This window comes from Oreochromis niloticus, linkage group LG8 (assembly GCF_001858045.2).
Source record: "Oreochromis niloticus isolate F11D_XX linkage group LG8, O_niloticus_UMD_NMBU, whole genome shotgun sequence".
Classification (NCBI taxonomy): domain Eukaryota; kingdom Metazoa; phylum Chordata; class Actinopteri; order Cichliformes; family Cichlidae; genus Oreochromis; species Oreochromis niloticus.
Window position 1 is genome coordinate 8,915,351 of NC_031973.2, and position 20,158 is coordinate 8,935,508.

General features: G+C 42.3%; 1 protein-coding gene across 5 annotated transcripts; it reads left to right on the top strand.

Annotated features, from left to right (window-relative positions):
* The first annotated feature begins 909 nt into the window (after window positions 1-909).
* Window positions 910-18,781, top strand: qki2 (QKI, KH domain containing, RNA binding 2). 5 transcript variants are annotated; one of them, XM_005458198.4, is made up of 9 exons: window positions 910-1,560; window positions 4,089-4,237; window positions 5,390-5,506; window positions 10,771-10,914; window positions 12,137-12,224; window positions 12,453-12,737; window positions 14,244-14,267; window positions 14,932-15,009; window positions 16,932-18,781. In XM_005458198.4, exons 1-9 carry the CDS (start codon window positions 1,419-1,421, stop codon window positions 16,952-16,954), a joined length of 1,050 nt encoding a protein of 349 aa, XP_005458255.1. In that variant the 5' UTR covers window positions 910-1,418; the 3' UTR covers window positions 16,955-18,781. The 5 variants fall into 5 exon arrangements, with proteins under 5 accessions (XP_005458255.1, XP_005458256.1, XP_005458257.1 ...); XM_005458199.4 differs by having other exon boundaries at window positions 14,935-15,009; XM_005458200.4 differs by lacking the exon at window positions 14,244-14,267.
* Window positions 18,782-20,158: the final 1,377 nt, after the last annotated feature.

The window sequence follows — 20,158 nt, forward strand, 5'->3', positions numbered from 1 at the left end:
GAATACCCATCTCTGAAGTTTTGATTTTAAGTATTACATTAAATCATGCACAACTTTTACTAGTATTTTTTACTGGCTATTATTTGGCAGTTTTACTTCATTCACCAGTAGCTGAATACTTGCAAGCAATTTTAATATGGGACTAAAACAGAAGAATAAAACTAATTATAAAACATTTTATTTATTTTTATTTTTGTCATTAGTTATTGTGATTGATTATTATTGTGTACCATCAAAAATATAATATTTTCTATAAATGTCTTTTACTGAAAATGTTTGTCAGCATAACCAGTTTGAGGAGGTGTTGGTGCCTGTGTTTAGTGAGACTGGGAGGTATACTGGGAGAGTATACCCCCCAGTCTGTGTTTGTACTGGTGTACCGTTCAGTTCTGAACGTCACATCTGCTACCCCTAACAAAATATAAGCCATGCTACCCATTACATAACGAAGGAAAAGGAAAAGTAATACTGAAAACTCGTGAAAACTAAACCAAAATCGAACAAATTTATAAGAAAAACTAAACTGTAATGAACAGATCTACTGAAATCAAAAGAAAACGAATCCGGTAAGGTAAGAAAAAAGTACAATTGTCCTCTCTGCAGGACTTTAAGTTTAAAAAAAATAAAATAAAGTGCATGAACCTCAAAAAATTCAGATCCTGGGGGTGCAAACCCCAGGATCTGGGGTACGTACTGTTGTAGAACAGGTGTGCATACCTATGCTGAGCTGTTTTATTGTTATTCAGTGTGTGTGTGTGTGTGTGTGTGTGTGTGTATTAGTGTGCGTGCATGTGTGTGCGGGGGTCAGGGAGAGAGAGGGGTGCTGCTTCTTAGGCTGCTGCTGCTGCCGAGGGGACGGGCACGAGCCTCCTCCTCCTCCTCCGCCCATCCACAGATATCGGCTTCGCGCAGCACGCTCCCGATAGCCCACTCGTCTCGCTGCCGTACTGTAATCATATGATAGTGAGCCGATCCCCGCTGCAGAATACCCACACACCGGGCGGACACAAGCGGAGGAGCCGCGGCGGATCAGACTAGTTGATGGTAAACTTGTAGCCGCCGGAGAAGTGCGCGGAGTCGGGCAAAGTGTCAAACAGAGCTGAACTCTCTCCCCGTACAGGAACTTTTTCAAACTCTGGAGAGTCGGGCAGAGGGGGGAACCGTGTGGAAGAAGACAGGGCTCGCATACGAGACATTAACCGAGGGACAGTCGATTTAACCGGAGTTGAGAGTTGAATTTTCTCAGTAGGTGGAGAAGCGGTCAGCGGGTCGCGCTCGGCGGTGTCCTCTGGGATCCTCGCATCGCTTTTCGGGGCGTGTTTCTCCCCCCAAAAAATAATAAATAAGAAAAAAAGAAAATAAACCCTTCATCAAGTTTTCCCTGCTCGCTAGGTCACTTTATTGCTTAATCAAAAGCCATGGTTGGGGAGACAGAGGTGAAGGAGAGACCCAAGTCCAACCCGGACTATCTAATGCAGCTGATGAACGACCGGAAGGTGATGAGTTCCCTGCCCAACTTCAGCGGCATCTTCACGCATCTGGAGCGGCTGCTGGATGAAGGTAACCCCCGCTTGTGTTTGAAGCTTTGAACTTTGTAGCCACTTGTCAATGTCACACTACAGGGGGAGATGAGGCCATCTTTTCTCTCTCTCTCTCGTCCAGTTCAGTGGTCAGTGTTCATAAAAAGTGGCCGTTATCGACTGACTTTATTGAATTAGTCATTAACTGAAGGAATTCCTCAGTGGCTCCTCAGAAACGTAACAGCAGTGTTACCCACATCACACCGTGGTAAATTATCCTGCTCACAGTCGATTTAGACTGTTTGGATATCAAAACATTCGCCGAGCTGTGAGTGTAAACCTAGATTCTGGGCTTCAAATTGTGGATGTAGGGGATGTGTTTGTTGCATGAAGTCACATTTTAATTTGTTGAGAGAAGCAAAGCTCTCTCTCTCCCTTTCTCTTTCTCTCTCTCTCTCTCTCTCTCTCTCTCACACACACACACACACACACACACATTCACAGAGGGGCAGTTGGTGATGGGAACAAACAGACAGTTGTTAGTCTTTCCCAGTGACCTAATGCGCAGGCTTGTGTGAATGCTTGAGCCCATCCCTGAGCAGGAACGAGACTCTGTCACTGTGCAAAATATTTGATATCTGTATCTGGCTGCTTACACACCCTGAAGTCATGCTTTCTGCCCAGATGATCAATGCACCTGATTAGTTGTACTTGTTGATATGCAAGATAAAAGAAGGGCATCGGAAAGAGACACAGCTCTTTATTCTCTCAAATGTCTCTAGTTGCTACCAGCTACCGAGGCCTGTTGTTGCTGCTGTTGCTGCACATCAGGATCACAGAGGTCCCGACTTTGCGCTCTGTGACAAGTCTCATGACGCAGCAAGGTTGTTCTCATACCAGACGACCTCTACAGCTCGGCAAAGAGGTCAAGTTAACATCTCTGGTTGTGTTCATGTTAAGGACTGACAGCTGAACGTATTCATCCCTCAGTGGCGATAATGTGACACCCATGGTTAGCATGAAAGACATTGTGCCATTCCCATTTTTGAGGCCGCCAGTGTCTTCTGCTTGAGTTATGTGGGCAAGCTGCTCAGACGTAAGGCCTCTATATCAGAAAAAAAAAGTTTATGCAAGGCATTGTCAGGCTACATGATTCCTCCAAGGCTGCACTCTTGCCCAGTCTATATATAAAGTCCTATGGCAGGCTGAAGTGTTAAGATAAAGCCTGCTGCAGCTCTCTGCTTTGTCTTTTTCTCCTTGGACTTTCTTGTTCTTCTTTCACTTCTCATTTTCCTTGAGCTACTTTTAACTCAAGTGTGACAAAAGCCGTGTTTGTCTGCACAGATTTGTTTGTGTGCTTGCTTTAATAGTCACTTCTGGTGTGCAATAGGTTAGAATTGGTCATTAGGGGATCATCGGTGTCACTGCGGCAGTGGCTGTAATTATAGCGTCCTACTGTAGTTATTACGGTCAGACTTATCACTCTCAGAGCAGGGAGACGTGCCTGTCAGCGTGCTTAGGTCAGATGATATTTGCGCCTCAAGGCAGTTATTCTGCCGTGTGTGTGTGTGTAAGTGTGTTCGTCAGTGTGTGAGTTCAAACCAGGGGTCTGTGTGTATGTGTCACATATGTGTTTGTCTGCTCCAGTACCAGTTATTATTGTGCTAGTGTGTCATTACAAAGGCATCAGAGGCTAGCATTGGTCATTGAGACAGCCCTAAACAAACACACAGGCAGACAAACATAGTCTGATTTATAATGGTGCTTCTGTAGCAAGCCTGAGCCACAGATTTGACCTTTTAAGAAATGAATTTTTACACTAAAGTCAGCTGTTCTGGTTTTTCAGTGACTGCGTATGCTAATATATGTTTTATAGTCTCTTCTGATGTTTCGTCGAGCTGAAACGTTTCAGAAAATCATTCGGGATCTATTTTTAAAGTTAATTTTAAAGCCAAATTCATTGATTGTAACGTATCCAAGTGTTTCTCTGGGCTGATATTTGGACAAAACAAGATATTCGTACACAAAAAATGCTAATAAGTGAAAAAAGCAATTACAGATTAAAATACTTGCTAATACTAGTATTAATACTAATACTTACTCATATTGCTTTATAAGAACTTTGATACCTTTTCCATATTTGCTGTTGAACGACCGCCCTGCACAGGAGCCTCATTGGCTGGAAGGTCACTGAGACCCCCAGTAACTTCTGTTTTTCACTCGCATTATTTACACAGCGATCTGATCTATAGGTGTGTGTGTGTGTGTCGGTGTGTGTGTGTCACACAGAAAGAAATAGACAGGAGGCTGTCAGAAATGGAGGACACCTTATTGCAAAGCATTCAGATTTTACATTGTGGTGCAGAATGCTTGTGACCGTCTCCCTGCCTGTTTGTCTCTCAGAGCTTCCTTTAATTCTGGCGACGGTGAGTCATCGTCCCAAGAAACAGACAGAAGAGAAGAAAGAAATGTGAAACTTGTTGTCCCCCTCCTCCATGGACGGACCTTCATAGTTGTCTTCAGTTCACTTTACACAACTTAACTCCTCCTTTCTCCCCCCCCTCTAAGAAATTGGCAGGGTACGCAAAGACATGTACAACGACACGCTGAACGGCGGCATGTTCAACGGGCGGGACATGGAGGAGCTTCCCGAAGCTGTTGGTCCCGTGGCTCAGCTGCAGGAGAAGCTCTACGTGCCTGTCAAAGAGTACCCAGACGTGAGTGGGCAAATCAGTGACCTTTGACCTTTCTGTTTACTTTTCACTGTTGTCGCTTTATCTCTTCTTAGTTGCAGAAAGGCTGCCAGAAAATCAGCGTGGCTCATGATCACAGGGACATTTTGATTTAGATTTCATCTAAAAGCTGATTTCATTCTGAGATCATCTTTGTCTACACCCACTGATGTAATCTGAACTTAAAATAGATCAATAACGAACCATAGCCAGTGGTTCCAATGGCATAAAAATGAATAATTTGCAGGAATATCTCGGTTTATTTACTCCAAAAGCCAATATTGTGATGTAAATCCCCCCACTGTGACACTGTTTTCACCTTTAGGTTTACACCATAAATATTTACAGGAGCTGAAAACAGTGGATTAAGATTTTCCACCAAATATAAAGACAAGTGCACTGCAGCGAAGCGACTTTACCATCCAGCACATCCATGCTCATGCCAAGTACAGCTAAGCACTTCAATATGAGTTATGCTGATCCAGATTGAACGGCTCACATGATTTTCTCCACGCATCAGCTCGCCAATCACCAAATACAATGACAGGCTGTCCTCACTCACATGACAAGAGACTAACAGGACACATGCAGGACTACATTGGAAAATGGTTGAGATCAGGGTTAAATTTAGAGAGGAGTGTGCACACAAACCTGGATTTGTGTGAGTGTAGGTGAAAGTCGGGGGTGACCTTAGAGGTCGAAATATGTAGCAGCCATTACTCAAGTTAACTTCTGGTTAAACTGGAGGGAAGAAAAGGAGGAAGAAGCTGGACAGTTGTTATCAGACAAGCGGATAAAGACAGAGCAATAGGGAATAGTGGCAGAAAAAAAAGACACGCACACACAAACACACACAGGGGGGCAGCTGTCCAGTTAATCACTCAGTCTTAGTGACAGATAAGGTTAAGAGAACGTCGCTATCCTGTCATGCCACGAGCACCAGCCAGCACCCATATAATGAGCTATTTTTGTCTCTCTTAGTAACACAAACACATCGCAGATGCACAAGCCTCAAAGGCACACTCGCTCATACAAATACTGGCACATAGTAAAAATACAGTTTTGGCTTGCAGTGCGCAGCAAATCGTTTCTTCCTTCAGGTCTGTTTATATCTGTGTGTTTTGCTCTTTTGCGCAGTTCAACTTTGTCGGGAGGATCTTGGGCCCACGTGGACTGACCGCCAAGCAACTGGAGGCGGAAACCGGCTGCAAGATTATGGTGCGAGGAAAGGGCTCCATGAGAGACAAGAAGAAGGTAAACGCACCAAGTAACGCTGAAGATACATGTGTTTTATATTCACATCTAGGACTGTTTTCATACATCTTCACGTTATCTTTTTTAAAAGTGAGTCTGCTGTACTTTTCTCTATTTTCAGTCATCTCTTTGCAGGCCACAGGTTCAATGATGGGGTTAATTTTAATAGGTTATTCCATTGCACCAAAAATGTAACTGTTTGGTTGGTTTCTCTTCTTTGATCTGTGTAATTCTAACTCTGGTTGCGACCTTTGAAGCTCCAACCACCTGCTGATCAAACCTTCTGTTTCTGAGGGGCAGCCAATGAGAAGAAGGCTAGCTAAAGGGAGCAAAGCCTTAAAGGGAGAAGAGTTAAATGAGCTTTTTCATGCAGAAGATGACCTGAAGGGCTACATAAATGGCTAGTATAAGAAGGATTATTTTGCATGGTGAATCAGGCAAAGCTACTCTACTAGAATGTGACAGCATGGAGGTAGGAGTGAGCAAATATATTTTGGGAAATATGAATTTTAAAGACTAGAGATGAAGGGAACTGGTTTAGAATTCTTTGTATGAAGTCCACCTCCAATCTTTCCACCTCAGATCCATTGTTAACTGCTTTCTTTTACATATTAAAGAAAATGATATAACATTTTAACAAGTGGGGCCCAGGTAGGTGGATTTTGTTGCCTCGGGGCATTGCAAAGCTGGCTGTTTTCCTCTCTTTTCAGTCTGCAGCCAATCTAAGCTGTTAGCTGTGGCAGTGATAGTATTCTCTTCATGTAACTCTGGAAGAAATCAAATCAAAGTGTAATAGTGTTTCATGGCAGGTTTACATTCCTTTTAGCTTGAACGTCGACTTGGAGAAACTCTGGCTGAGGCAAGACATTACTGTCAAAGCTTCATTTTTGGTGTGTTTCCTATAGATCTTAGTTTTAGATGCGTTACAGCTCAACAATGAGATGACTCTGAAAAGCCTTTATGCTCCTTCAGAGATTTAAAAACTGCTAAGACTTGCTTTGTAACTTGTTAACAGTACCTGTGATTTGGAGAAACAATGTTTTAACCTGCCAGACACTTAAATTTGTAGAAATCTATATGATATATAAGCTGAGCGAATCATCAAGGAGCTATAAAATTCTAAATGAAAAATGTTTATATTAGTAAGTGTAATTTAAAAAAAAAAAAAGATGTTATTTTGTTGTTTAGATGATCTTTGTGTCTAACCTTTAACTAGTAGCTTAATTTTATCCATGTTCAGCAACATGCACGATTAGCTTCTATGTTCAGGACATCGGGGACGTGTGATAGATATAGAGAGCGAGGCTGAAGTGGACGAAGAGAGACGGGTTTTTCCAGGCCCAAAATGGGACGTCTGAGGTCGGTGGGGGGGCGGGGACAACAATATACGCACATGTGGTTCATGCACAGGAGAAACAATGAGTCTTTTTTCCTTCACTTCATATTTTATTTGCATGTAAAACTCCAAATTAAAAATACCCAAATTTCCCCTATGCAGGAAAAACCCTGACAGAGAGCAATTAGATGTAACAGTTTTGCAAATCCCGGGGCCTTACTGGGTGAAATGATTAAACTGACGCATAGTTATGCATGACTTTTTGACCACTCTGCCACAGCTAACCAGAAACACAATTTAATGTTTCTCCGAGACCATGATAATTTTCATCCTAACGAGCCGACGTGCACGCAGAAGCAGACCATGCATCCCATGATGGGTCAAAGAGCTGAAAGGCAGAAAGAAGGGCGGATAGATAAATAAAATGTAGGTTATATATAATTTTCTAGCTAATTGGAAAAGGGAGTGAGTTGAGATGAGTTGGCTCAGAAACAGAGAGACAGATTAAGTGGGAGCAAAAAGGTCATTTTTGTGTCTGAGTATAACCGCGCCCACTTCAAACTCCATCTATCTATCTATCTATCTATCTATCTATCTATCTATCTATCTATCTATCTATCTATCTATCTATCTGTCTGTCTATCTGTCTGTCTGTCTATCTGTCTGTCTGTTTGTCTATTCCTTCTCTCAAACTGAGTTTTGCTGCTCCGTTTTTCGTTCCTGTCCTGGTGTTCGGTCCATCTGTCCTCCCTTCCTCTCCCCTGGTGTCTGCTGTTGGACGGAGTCGGCTCAAGCTTTCCAAACGGCAGGTGGAGCAAGTCCAGCATTCCACCCCCCTCCCCTCTCACTCTCTCTCTCTCCAGAACATTCCCTACCCTGCACGCCCCTCAGTCAGAGACTCACACATACAGAAACACACAGAGACAGAGAGGGAAGGAAAACAGAGACACAGTGGGAGGCAACTGGGGGAGAAGGGAGAAAGATGTTGACTTTTAGTGCTCTTCAAAAATGATACATCTCACTTGACAAAACAGTCACAGAGGACACAATCTGCCGGCACTCGGAATTTCTGTTTTAACTGTGGCTGCACCTCGCAGTTATTTTCACTGGGAAAATAGTCTATTTATAATTTGTAATATCTGGCAGTCAATTCTGAAAAACAAAATTACGATTCTGCAGTCGCGTTAGAAGTTGTGTGAAGCTTCACTCAGAGGATTAGCTCTGAAGGACAAGCTTGCTCATTCTTTCCTCGGAGTTAGATGATGAGATTGCTATCACTTTCATTTCTGTATAACAAATTTGAAACTGTAGAGGATTCACTTATCCTGGCATGAAGACTGAAAGGAAAGTAGCAAGCCTGGCAACTAAACTGTGCATAGTCAAGAAATGTTTCCTCACATAAGCCACGAATTTGCCATTTTCTCAAACTTTTGTTGTTTGGTTTGTTACTTGGCGGATTTTGTTATTCTAGGCTCGACCCAGATCGTTTGTTTCCCTCCCCTTGCACTACACTGTGAGTGTCGTGTCTGCTTGTTTATTCAAGTTGCTGCAAACAATGTGCAGCTCCTCTATGCACCGCTGTGCTTGAAGCTAAGGCTAACATCAACAACAACAATGGCAAACCAAAGCATTTGAAAAAGGGACATTTGTACTGACAGAGTTGCTGGAGGAAAAGTTGTAGGCAAAGCTGTAGCGGTTGACGCTGGGGGCGGACGTGAATTTCCACAGCAGTCCCATTCACATGTTGTTTTATTTAGTTTAAAACCAAGAATGTTCCTGTCAGACATGAGTGGAAAAGATCTCTGGTGAACCATGAATGCCTAAGAAAAATCTGAAACCTTTGCTCAGATATTTTAGTCTAGACCAAGGGTGTCAAACATGCAGCCCGGGGGCCAGAAGCAGTCCATCAAAGGATCTAATTTGGTCCAATAGGTGGATTTGCAAAGTCTGAAATATAGTTGGAAGTTCAGCAAAAAGACTTACTACACAGGAGAAGGAACCTGCTGTGTGAAAGTAAAAAATATGTGTACAAGTTGTGTAAATCTTAAAAAGTACACTAGTATTGTTGCAAGTGAAGAGTTTGTGGCTCTCCACTGTAATCTCTTAATTTCTAATCCACACAGAGTGAGTATAGACTTACATGTGGAGTTGAACTGAAATCGCACCTTGTCTTATGACATCTCATGCTGCTCATCATCCATTTTCTAAATGGATCACTTATTAAATGTGAAAATTATTTACCAAGATCTATGTCTTGCTTTGTCTGGCAGATTTTTAAAAGAATGGGGTCAGCGTTCAGGTTTTAGGAGGAAATCTCCAGAATGTACTTATTTACATCCCTAAAGAAAGAGAACACTTTGGAGTGTCAGAGTTCAATAAATAAAGTTGTAATGTAATGCTTTTACTGGTATGGCTCACGTGAGCTCAGATTGGGCTGTCTGTATCCCATGATCTAAAACAAATTTGTTATCCCTGGTTTACATCAAATTTGTGGACTGACCGTCCGAATCACCCAACAGATTTTGCCAACCCAGGTGTCCATGTGAGACTGACGATAACAAGCTTTCTTCAGATTGCTTGAATTATATGATAGAAAATTGCAATTCACAGTTTTCAGTTACATGACTGGTGCCTGTTCCAACATACTGGAGACACTCCATTAAACTCCAACACAAGCCTGTTGGTTTTTCCATCTGTTGTAAGCCATAAATATTTAGATGATCTCCCAAAAAAATAAAAGATGTGTAAACAAACTGCAAGATTTGGGTACCTGCAAACCATATAATGCATCTGTCACAGCATTTCTTCACTAAAAGCTGTGACGTCAGTACCAGAGCTCAGCATTTGCTGTGTTTTACATATGTGGGTTATACCCTCTCTTGGAAGAACAGCAGTTTTATGTACAGTTTTTTCAGTCTGAGCCAAAATTTATAACATTTGGGAGATGAGACAGGAAAAGGACTTGTTCCTTGTCAAAGCAATAGTAAGGACTAGTTAAGGGAACCATGCTATCTAACATGGATTCCTTGGTTGTTGTTAGATTGAGAGTCATTGTTCTGGGGCATTAAAAACAAGGCAGTGATATTTTGAAAAGGTTACATGACGTTTTTTAATGAAAACCTATGTCTGATGTCAGTTTTAATGACCCACCATTGACAGAGTTGCTGTGAACATGGCCGAATCACTGGCTTTGCATAGCTGTACTCTGCTCTTCCTTATCAGTTGCGAACAAACTGAGTAGCTCATTAGTGCATCCGAATAACCGGCTATCAGGCATTTAGGCAAAACAAAGCTGGTAAAAAAATAACTCAGGCAGTGTAAGAAAGCTTTGTGTTGCCCTCCAGGTGGGCCCTTGTATAATGATGTGATGTCACATGAAAACTATGAATTATCTGAAACACACAAAAGCAGATAATGGAGCTATTTGGAACATAGATGCGTCCAAAACACGTGTGTAACCAGGTTTACCAGGAAACCGACAAATGCAATCAGCAGCAGTGTCAGTCGTTGGTGTCTTACTTGATAACGACTTTATAAGTGTTGATTTAATAGTCATTTCACTATCAGTTTTAATGAAGTGACAAAGCAGGGAGAAGGGAAGAAAGGAGGTGTTAAAGAGAAAAGAGATTTAGGGAGATGTTACAAAAAAACTCGAGAGTGCAAAACCTTCAGCTCAGTTCAATGCAACACCAATCTTGTGTAACCACTGAAGAACAGCACGTTGTTCCACGAGTTTGATACGCCTCCCGAGTTGCATTAGACAACCTTGAGCCTTGTGTGTAGTTTGAGGGCGAACCAGAACCTGAGCCAAAGAAGAAAGAAAAGTGAAAATCCTGTTCCCTCTCTGTAGCAAAAGGACCAAGGTTGTGTGCGGTGCATTCAAAAAAGAGCTTTTTTTTTTTTTTCTTAAACTGTTTGTGTGTTTCAGGAGGAGATGAACCGAGGGAAGCCCAACTGGGAGCACCTCAGCGAGGACCTCCACGTCCTGATCACAGTGGAGGACACACACAACCGCGCCAAGATCAAACTCCAGCGGGCCATCAACGAGGTCAAGAAACTTCTCGTGCCCGCTGTGAGTATCAGTATAGCGTTTTACGTACAGAACCGAGGGAAAAACTGTGTGTGACTGGATGAGAGTTCGCTGTGTTGGTATGCATGGAAGGGGGAAGGGGGATTGTCAGCCCAAAAGTGTGTGTGTGTATATGTGTGTGTTTGTGCGTTTTTTTGTGTTTTGTGTGTGTGTCTCTGTGTGTATGAGAGAGTATGTGTAAAGGGTTAGGGTAATTAGGGAACACGCATAAAGGGGTTTCCATGGTAACCCCGGGTTGTTTGAAAGGCTGAGGGAATGAATGGAGAGTCTGTTCACTCGTTCTCCCCACTCCATCACTCCTTTCACTCGTTCACAACTCACTTCATTCCCAACTACTGGCTACAGTATTCCTTTTTCTCCATGTTTTTTCTTTTTTTTTTTTTGTCCACACAAGAGAACATTTTGATTGCACTCCTCAACATTTCTCACATTCTCCTGCCCACCTACTGCCCCCCTACAGACTCACATAAACGTACACAGTGATCACGCTGGAACATTGCGCACACACGGGCATATAGACACAGGGACACACACACCCATATACTCTAAATTATCCCGTGTTTGACACATAACCACAAAGGCACATATTTCGAAATCACAAAGCCCCTTCCTTTTTCATCTCTGAATTATTTGCAACAATAGAAACAGATTGAAAAGCCCAGCGGGAGAGGGGGGGGTCTATTGCAGCAATCAGCCGTCACTTCCCGTTCAGTCACAGCACGGTACACGCCAGCCCTCGGCTTTAAAGATGTGAGGAGTGTCTGAAGGCAGTCAGGAGCTAAAACACCTGTTAATCTATGGTTGTGCATGTGTGTGTGTGTCTGTGTGCAGGATAACGTCAATGATATGTGTTAGTTTAACCCAGCTGACCTTCCTCTCAAAATGTAAATCAGTCAAGCTTTTCACCACGCTGTAACTAGAGCTAAGAAGCTAGCGTCGCTGACACTGAATACGTCTTGTGTGGTGGGGCGGCTATGTTCAAGGTCTGCTCGGCTTCGTCACAGGCAGTGTTTAAGATCCCCGACCTTTTTCCCTTTAGAAAACATTCAAATTCATTTTGCTAATTAGTTTCAGCATACCGTAAGATTTGCTGACTTCTTGAAGGGAATCTGACAAAAGTTCATTCATTTGCTTGTGAATTGGTCAGTGACAGTCATGGCTAAGGAAGCTGATTGTGCTGCTCTGCTTGCATGTGCTGGTGTAGGCTGAGGGGGAGGACAACCTGAAGAAAATGCAGCTGATGGAGCTGGCCATTCTCAATGGGACCTACAGAGACGCCAATGTCAAGACGCGTAAGGATGACATCATAGATACATGTGGAGGAGGGTTGGTGGGTGACAAAGGAAGGGTCTCGGTACAGGAGTCCACTGTATATATGAACAATGCCTCTGTTTCTCCTTTTAAATAGACTGTTTGTTCTCCCTTCTTCTTCCCTGTCTATTGTATGTGCACTTTGTGTGCGCTCCCATGTGGGTGTGTGCTCAGACTTTTCATTATTTGTATGTTTGTGTGCTTTACAGCCACCGCTGCCTTTCCTCTAGCGACCCCTCAGGCGCCTCGGATCATCACAGGCCCGACGCCCGTCCTGCCTCCCACCCTGCGCAACCCCGCCCCTGTCACCACACCTACACTCATGCCTCTGATCCGTCAGATCCAGAGCTCCACTCTCGTGCCGGGAGCCAATCCACATCCAGCGCTGGTGCAGCAAGGGCCCGAATCTGGAATCATCTACACGCCCTACGAGTATCCCTACACACTCACGCCCTCCATATTGGAATACCCGATTGACTCAACTGGAGTATTAGGTATATAAAAATGGAAAGTCCTGCACTGTCATGCATAGTCAATGGATGTATTATGAGAACTGGATACTGGACTCCAATAAAAGTTTCTTACCAAACATTAGAAAAGAAAATCCTTCCATAAGGCTTTCTTTTCCTTGCCCTTCCCGTTTACCCCCAAAATTTCACACTGAAATACTGAACAGGGTCACAGCAAAGTTCTGCACTAGCATCCGGCAACACCAAACCTACATCTATAGGTTTGTGGTTAGCAGAGTCATATAAAAGTGCACATTATTATTTTACTACATTTAATTTAAAGATAAGATAAGATTATCACAGAGTAGCTCACCGTGCAGTTCTGTCAGAGGTGCTGCTTGGGGCTCCTGGCCCCAGGGCTGACGAACTTTAAATTACAGCAATGGAAATGTGCAACCTTTGTGATGACAGTAGGAGAGACCTGACCTCCCTAACAGGGCCTCTCCTGACTCCACTCACTCCCCTTCTACTGTGGCACCCATGAATCTGTTTAAACAACCCTACTAACGACTCAATGAAAGTGAAGAAGTATCCCTCGGGATATAATGCTAATTGCTAGTCTAGCTTTAACGCTGATGAACGGACACTTAAATAACATAACTTCCTCAAGCATCAAATAATTTGTTTTGTTTACTTTGATGTTTGCCATTTGTTATCGTAGCTAGCATAGTAGCCTGGTGTGTCCAGATCTGCTGGCCATGACGTGAAGGTTGAAGGCGAGTTGGGAAGTCTGTTTACAATTTACTTGTTAATTTAGCCTGCAGGCTAGACGAACGTAGAAGCTAATAGTTACAGTATTAAAACATCATAATCAGTCAGCTTGGTGCTGTTACAAAAATAAAGATTAGATTAATGTGTTACCTGTTTGTTTTAGAGGACTGCTGTTAGTGTTGTATCAGATTATTTAGTTGGAGGGGCCCTGTTGTGAAATTTTGTCCTAGGGCCCCAAAAGATTCTATAATCGCCACTGGACACTCACAGTAACAATACAGTTACTGTGCATTTCATGACAGTTAACTACAATAAATCATGATATCCATGTTTCTGATCATTTTTAAAAGATAAAAAGCAGGAATAAAATATTTATTCACTGCATTTTAGCAACAAAGTTTTCAGTTTAACTTAATTATTTGAAAGCCGTGACCACGAGGAGTCATGACGTTCTGACTTTGGAAAGTCAAACTGGTGGAGGAATCTTTTTAGAGATACTTTAAATATTGAGGTACCGAATATAATGTATTTTAAAAGCTTTACCATATTCAGAGAAGTATTATCTGTAGTCACTGTCAGAAAATAAAACAGTGGAATTTCTTCACAAATGACATTTCACCAAAACAGTGCGACCAAAAATCATTTTTCTCTTATTTCTCTTTTGGTTTGTTGCAGTAGGGCCCAGTTTGCCACAGGGACAAATTGGCTACCATATCCAGCTCTTGTAATACATCCACAGCATATATAGATGCATGCAGAAGCTCATTGCTGGGCTAACAGTCCCTTCTCCCTGTGTTTTTGCAGGTATGGCTTTCCCAACCAAAGGCTAAGCGATAGCAACCCTTCCTAGCACACACATGGACTGGCTTGCAGAGACCCCCTTCCCCTTTCCTCCTCCTCCCCCTCCCATCCTCCTACACACTTATCCCACAGAGCAAACACGCAAAGTTTGCTTATACTTTAGGATGACAGATTCCTCAACAGTCATTATGTAGTCAAGTGTCCATTCCTGTTAATTTCCTCTTTGTATTAGCACACTAGTGTTGTGGTGTGACAGCTATTTAACTTTTTTTAATAGTTCAGCTTCCGCTTGTAATTTTTTAACCTATTTTAGTGAACCCATAGATGTTTTAGAGCTGCTGTTTGTGATTTAACCTATGTTAAAGCTTATTTTGATCACAGAGCTATATAGAGTGACTTTGCTTACAGCTGATGTTGAATCTACTAGTGAAGCTTAATGAGAAATTAGTGGTTTGGTTTAATATTTTCTTTAGAGAACAGAAGACCACAAAACAACAAAAGATTCTCTCTCTTAGAAGCGAGATGTGTTTTACTTATTTTCACCCTCAGCCTTGAACACTTTGTAAATTCCTGGTTTCACTGATGTTGGTGCCATGGGTGGACCGTCTGATGTCTTTCTGATGAGTAACCTTCTGTGTTCTGTTTTGGCGATGCCAATGGCTGTTAGCAGGTGCCATGACCACTAAGGTACGACGCCACGACAAGAGAATCCATCCTTACCAAAGGGTAGTGACCACAGACAGAGGTTAGTTAGCTCACCAGCCACTTTATGTGTATGTGTATCTGTATGTGTGAGTGTTAGCGTGTGTGCATGCAGACCAATGGACCAATTTCAGTTTACATGTGTCTGTAATACGGCATGCCTAAATAAGAAGTAACTGTATCAGGCGAAAAGGTCACAATGTGAAACAGTATTTGTTGCAGTGAAAGTGAAATAAGTGAGCGGATTGGGAGGAACCATGTTAGGGGTGACAGCTGCAGCGGTTATCTGTGCTCGCCTGTTAACTTAAACTGGATGGCTCTCAGGCCGGGAACCTCTCAATTAGAATGGATCGTTCCATTCATGTGACTCGGTCCTTGTGACTCTGGATTCGGAGTCCTCTCTCAGAAACTTTTACTTTTTTTTTGTTGTTGTTGTTTATCTCTTCAGTACTACTTTTGACCCTGCAAATACTGTGGGAAACATATTTATACCCAAATTCATTCCACTAGATTCCACAGATATTTTTTTTATTATTGATGAAATCCTGTGTTACGCCCACTTACTACATGACTTAAACGGATTGTCTTTCTTCTAAAGATCTTTCAATTCATGGCGATCTTTAGTTTTTACTACTAAAACACAGCGTGTGATAACTACTGAAGTCTGTGTTACAAGCTCTTTTGTACGAAATACTGTTGTTTGTGGTCTTATCGGTCGCCCACTGGACTTTATCATTGGGGCTGTTTACATCTTTCATTTATTTCCTAGCCAGAGTGGTGCTGTTACCATGTATTTAGCTGCAAAATAAATTTGTATATAGGGATTTTAAGTAAGGATTTAAGTGCTTATATAAAGCTTATGGAACAAGATCGCTTGGAAATACTTGTAGTTTGTTTTTGTTTTTTTTTAGTTTGTAAATTTTTATTTTTGTTTTTATGGTATGCTTTTTATAGATGAAGTGTCTCCATGTAAAACTTTATTCAAAGTGTGTAGCTACTACTGTTTTAGTCACCGCGAAGGTGGCAATGAAGGCAGTGTTTTGCTCTGTGTATTTAAGATGAGGTGACCTTCTCGATTCACGGGCCTCGTGACTGTTTTATGCAATAGAAATGGACTTAGCTAGCTACAATATATGTGTGTGTGAGCGGTGGTGCTCTTGTTGTACACAATGGACAAAAAAACACTAAAAGGCAATAAAGATGACTATTGAAAAAAACAACATCTCTAAAGAAAACCAAAGCCTCTAAATTCTTGCAGTTAGACTTGTCTATTGTGAAACTGTTTCTTAAGTCCCTCTAAAATCACCATCTCTTAACCTCTCATCGCTGTCTCTTACGGTGCCTCTTTGCTTACTGTAGTTTTTAGGTGCTCTTCTAATACTTCATAGCAAATGGATCAAACCATAATCAATAATCAGTTAATCACCAAGATCTTATGCCTGCTGCTAAACATGAGCTCCACTTGTGAGTAAATGAAAGTTTTTCTGAGGCCTGAGCACTTTTTTCCTTGGACATAAAGGTCACTCTCTCACCCACATGAAACCATGCCGTCTCCCTCTCTGTCCATGGTTTCACTGTCTGTCTGTGCTAGACGTAGCCCAGCTAGCATGAGTAGTATCACTATAGCAGCAGTCTCATGACAGGAGGGGCGCCTCCTAAACCTCAGCCCTGCTAACGCATTCATGAGCACATGTGAGCATTGCTAACCAGCCATTCCTTATGTCAACACTCAGAGGTTGATGTAAGTTTGTGCGAATGGTTATGCGGAGCTCATGAAGGTGTTGTGCAGTTCTTGTGTAATGCGCCTCCTGCTGTGTGACTGCAGTAGATCTGCCTTGTTGTCATCCCGACGCCACTAGCTGACACTAATCTCTCTTCTATCTTTTTTTCTTTTTATGTCCCCCCTTTTATGTGCCCTTTTTGTTTCCTTTCCACGTCTGTCCGTCTCTGTCCGTCTAACTCTAGCTGCCACGGCAACTAACCCATGACCCCTTGACCTTCTGACCTTTCCGTCCACTGATGACCCACCCATCTCTGCCCGCTGGCGCGCTCATTGGCCCGCGGCCCCGCCACTCCCCCAAGCTCAGCCAACCAGAGACCAGAACATTGGGAGCAACCCAGCTGCTTCTGTTTAACCAACCAACCAGACGACAGCGATCATGGGAATAAACCTCAGGACCCCGCCCACCACCGAGTCCTAACCCAAACTTTACCAAACGTGCCTTCTTCCGATAGCCCAAAGCCAGTCGAAATTACAACCTAGACTTTACTGAGGATGGGCCACAAACTGGTGAAGGGCTCCTAAATAACCCCCGGCTGTGCCATACTGTCTCTCTGAGCTACCATGCCTTCAGTCCATTTGATGCAATAATAATAACATGGTAACTAAACTGATAATGGCGGTACTTATCCAGCACAGAAACCCTCCATAAACACTAAACTGACGGAGATATGTTGATATTTTGATACATTTTTTTCCTCAGCGGGCACCACTCTTACCTTAATCGCATTATAACATTTATAATTCATTTACAAATGCTCACGTATTGTCATGCTTTCCTTTTAAAAAGGCGGTTCCAGAAATGCATTTGACAGGTCAGATACTGCACAGCGCGTACCGTCAAAAATGTCTCTTATTTCCTCTTGGTAACACATAAAATGCCAACGTGGAGCTTTTTAAAAAAAACTTCTTTCATTATAAAGCGACAGGTGCTCGATGGGGAAAAAGAACAAACTGGAATCCAAAATGCCAAAGTATCTCTGAGTGTTTCCTAATAGGTAACGTGTCTTTATACTGAGACGACACATACAGGACGAATGCCAAGCCTGTGCAGTATGAATACACACATAAAGGGGAGGGAAGGTTGCACTCCTTTTGTCAAATTCTCGAGGACTTACACAACGATGCCTTTTTTTTCTCCACACTACAGTATTCAGCGAGCTTGAACAACAGTGCCTTTATTTATTGAGAGCGATGGAACAATGTTACACCTAAATCTTTTACTATGGCATCATGGCTTTGTGCCCAGCTTGGTATTATATCATCTACATTTTTACGACTTTACATCCACGGCTCTTCTCAATTCAAATTACGGTGCCAAGAGAATAAATAAAAATAATAAAAGGTGGATCATTTGAATTGGAAGTGCAACGCAGTATCGAAGCTACATCTGAAATGTTTATGCGAGGTTCGGACGCCTCCGTAGAACAGTGTTACATTTTATGTCTGTGTTTTATTGTTTCTTTCGGGTGATTGTGTTGCTGGAGATGAAGTCGTCCTTATGTCTCTGCATGTGTTTTTTTTTTTTTCGAGGGTGTGGTACGGTTTTACAAACACAAAAACACACACACGCACACACACACAAGCCAAGTGATGCCTTGATATAAGAGAAAACATGCATTCGTAACATCTGTAACAAGTTTATAATGTATTTTTATATCCTATTTTGTACGTGAAAATAACATTAAATGACCTTTTCAGATGAGAACATTATGCCTTATTATGGAGAATAATTTGATAACTATCACTATCCTTCATGTGTCATAAGTAATCATGTCACAATGTCCTGATAAACTGGAGTCTCTGATGTTCTCTGTATTAACTTGAGCCTCCTTTGCTTGCCTTCTGTGCCTTTTTGTATACTATGAGTGTGACAATTAACAGTGTAGTACAACATTAATCTACTCTTCAGTGCCAAGTGTAGGTTACTAACTGTTACCACTTCTGTGATTATTAACCTCTTTAATGGTATCTGTCTCTGCCTTTAAAAAAAAAATACATGTGTGTCTAAAAAGAATTAAAATGAAAAAAGGAAGATACGTGTTGAACGATGATCTTTTAACTTTTAAAGTATTCTGAGCAGGAATAACTCTTTGTAAATGATTAAACTCATAGTTGTAAAACTAACAAACTTTGTTGCTTTTTCTCTGTAGCACTTAATTATGCAAATCGGCTTCCTTTCCGCATACTAATCACCAAACACTCCTCAGATTCACAAGGGGTGGGGAAAAAACCCAAGCTGATACTTAAAGACAAAAAGCAGGGAAAAGGGCCAAAACATGTTTTTCCCACTTCTCCTTTTTTTCTTCTTCCTGTGTTCTGGCTCTCTGTCTTCCTCTGTTATTTAAGTGGACATTGCACACATTGATGTGTGTAATAAGAGAGAAGAAAACACCCAGCTCACCATGGTTTCTCACAGGCATGCACATGTATAACAGAAAAAAAATAAAAGTGGGGGGGGGGGGGGGCGTGGGTTTCAGGTTTGGAGGACGAGATGGCTGGGGAATTGAAGGGAAATTGATTGTGCAAGCTCGCCCTTAAACATCTGCAGAGTAAATATTCCACATGATCACGGTCCGTCCCTGAAGCCCCAGAAAACCACAGCTAATAACCCACATGCTGTGTGTCATGGTAGCTATTGCTTGTTTTCATTTAAACAGAGAAATTCGAGCCTGTCGACACCTGTAGTTTAAAAAGTTCTTTTTAAAACTGCAGATTTAAAGTTTCTCACACGCAAAAAAAAAAAAGCAAAAAAAAAAGAATCACATGAGGGTTTTTTCTGTGGTGAATGAACCCGTGGGTGGCTCATTCGCCCTCTCCCTGCCCTTCCTGCTTTCATTGTGGAGTCGGGGGGGGGGGGGTTGATATTGAACTTCAGGCTTGGAGTTGAGCCTGCACTGTGGAGGCAACCCCACTGATCACAGAGAGAGAGAGGGGACATAATGTGACCACTGCTGACAATCCTCTGGACAGGAAGAAGCAGAGTGGAAGCACTGAGTGGACATAGCAAGAGAGAAAAAAGAGAAGAGAGAATGTGTGTGTGTGGATAGAGATGGGTGGGGGTGCGTGCATGTCTGGATGGGTGTGTACCCTTGTCTTCATTTTTCCTGTTTTCACTTGAGTTTTTGTGCTTTTTTTTCATTCTTGTTCTCTGGTATGAAACACTCTTTAAGCATCTGGTAATGTATTCTGCAGTCAGCGCTCCCCATTGCCAACACTGGGGCCCAGGGCTCCCAGAGCTTACAATCAAAGTGTGTTAGTGTGTGCATGTGTGTGTGGGAGAAAATGAGCAAAAAGTGAGAAGGAAAGACAGGTTGATTTACATTGCTATGTATGCACAGCATTCTCCACATAATGAACAGCCCCTGATTTCCTCTGCTTGGTAAATATTTGATGACTGAGCGGTGGAATG

What these genes read in the sequence shown, in the direction of transcription:
- qki2 (XM_005458198.4), top strand. Translation starts at nt 1,419, where the DNA reads ATGGTTGGGGAGACAGAGGTGAAGGAGAGACCCAAGTCCAACCCGGAC. An exon ending in AGACGCCAATGTCAAGACGC is followed by an intron (nt 12,225 to 12,452) that starts GTAAGGATGACA and finishes TGTGCTTTACAG; the next exon opens with CCACCGCTGCCTTTCCTCTA. An exon ending in TGACTCAACTGGAGTATTAG is followed by an intron (nt 12,738 to 14,243) that starts GTATATAAAAAT and finishes CTGGGCTAACAG; the next exon opens with TCCCTTCTCCCTGTGTTTTT.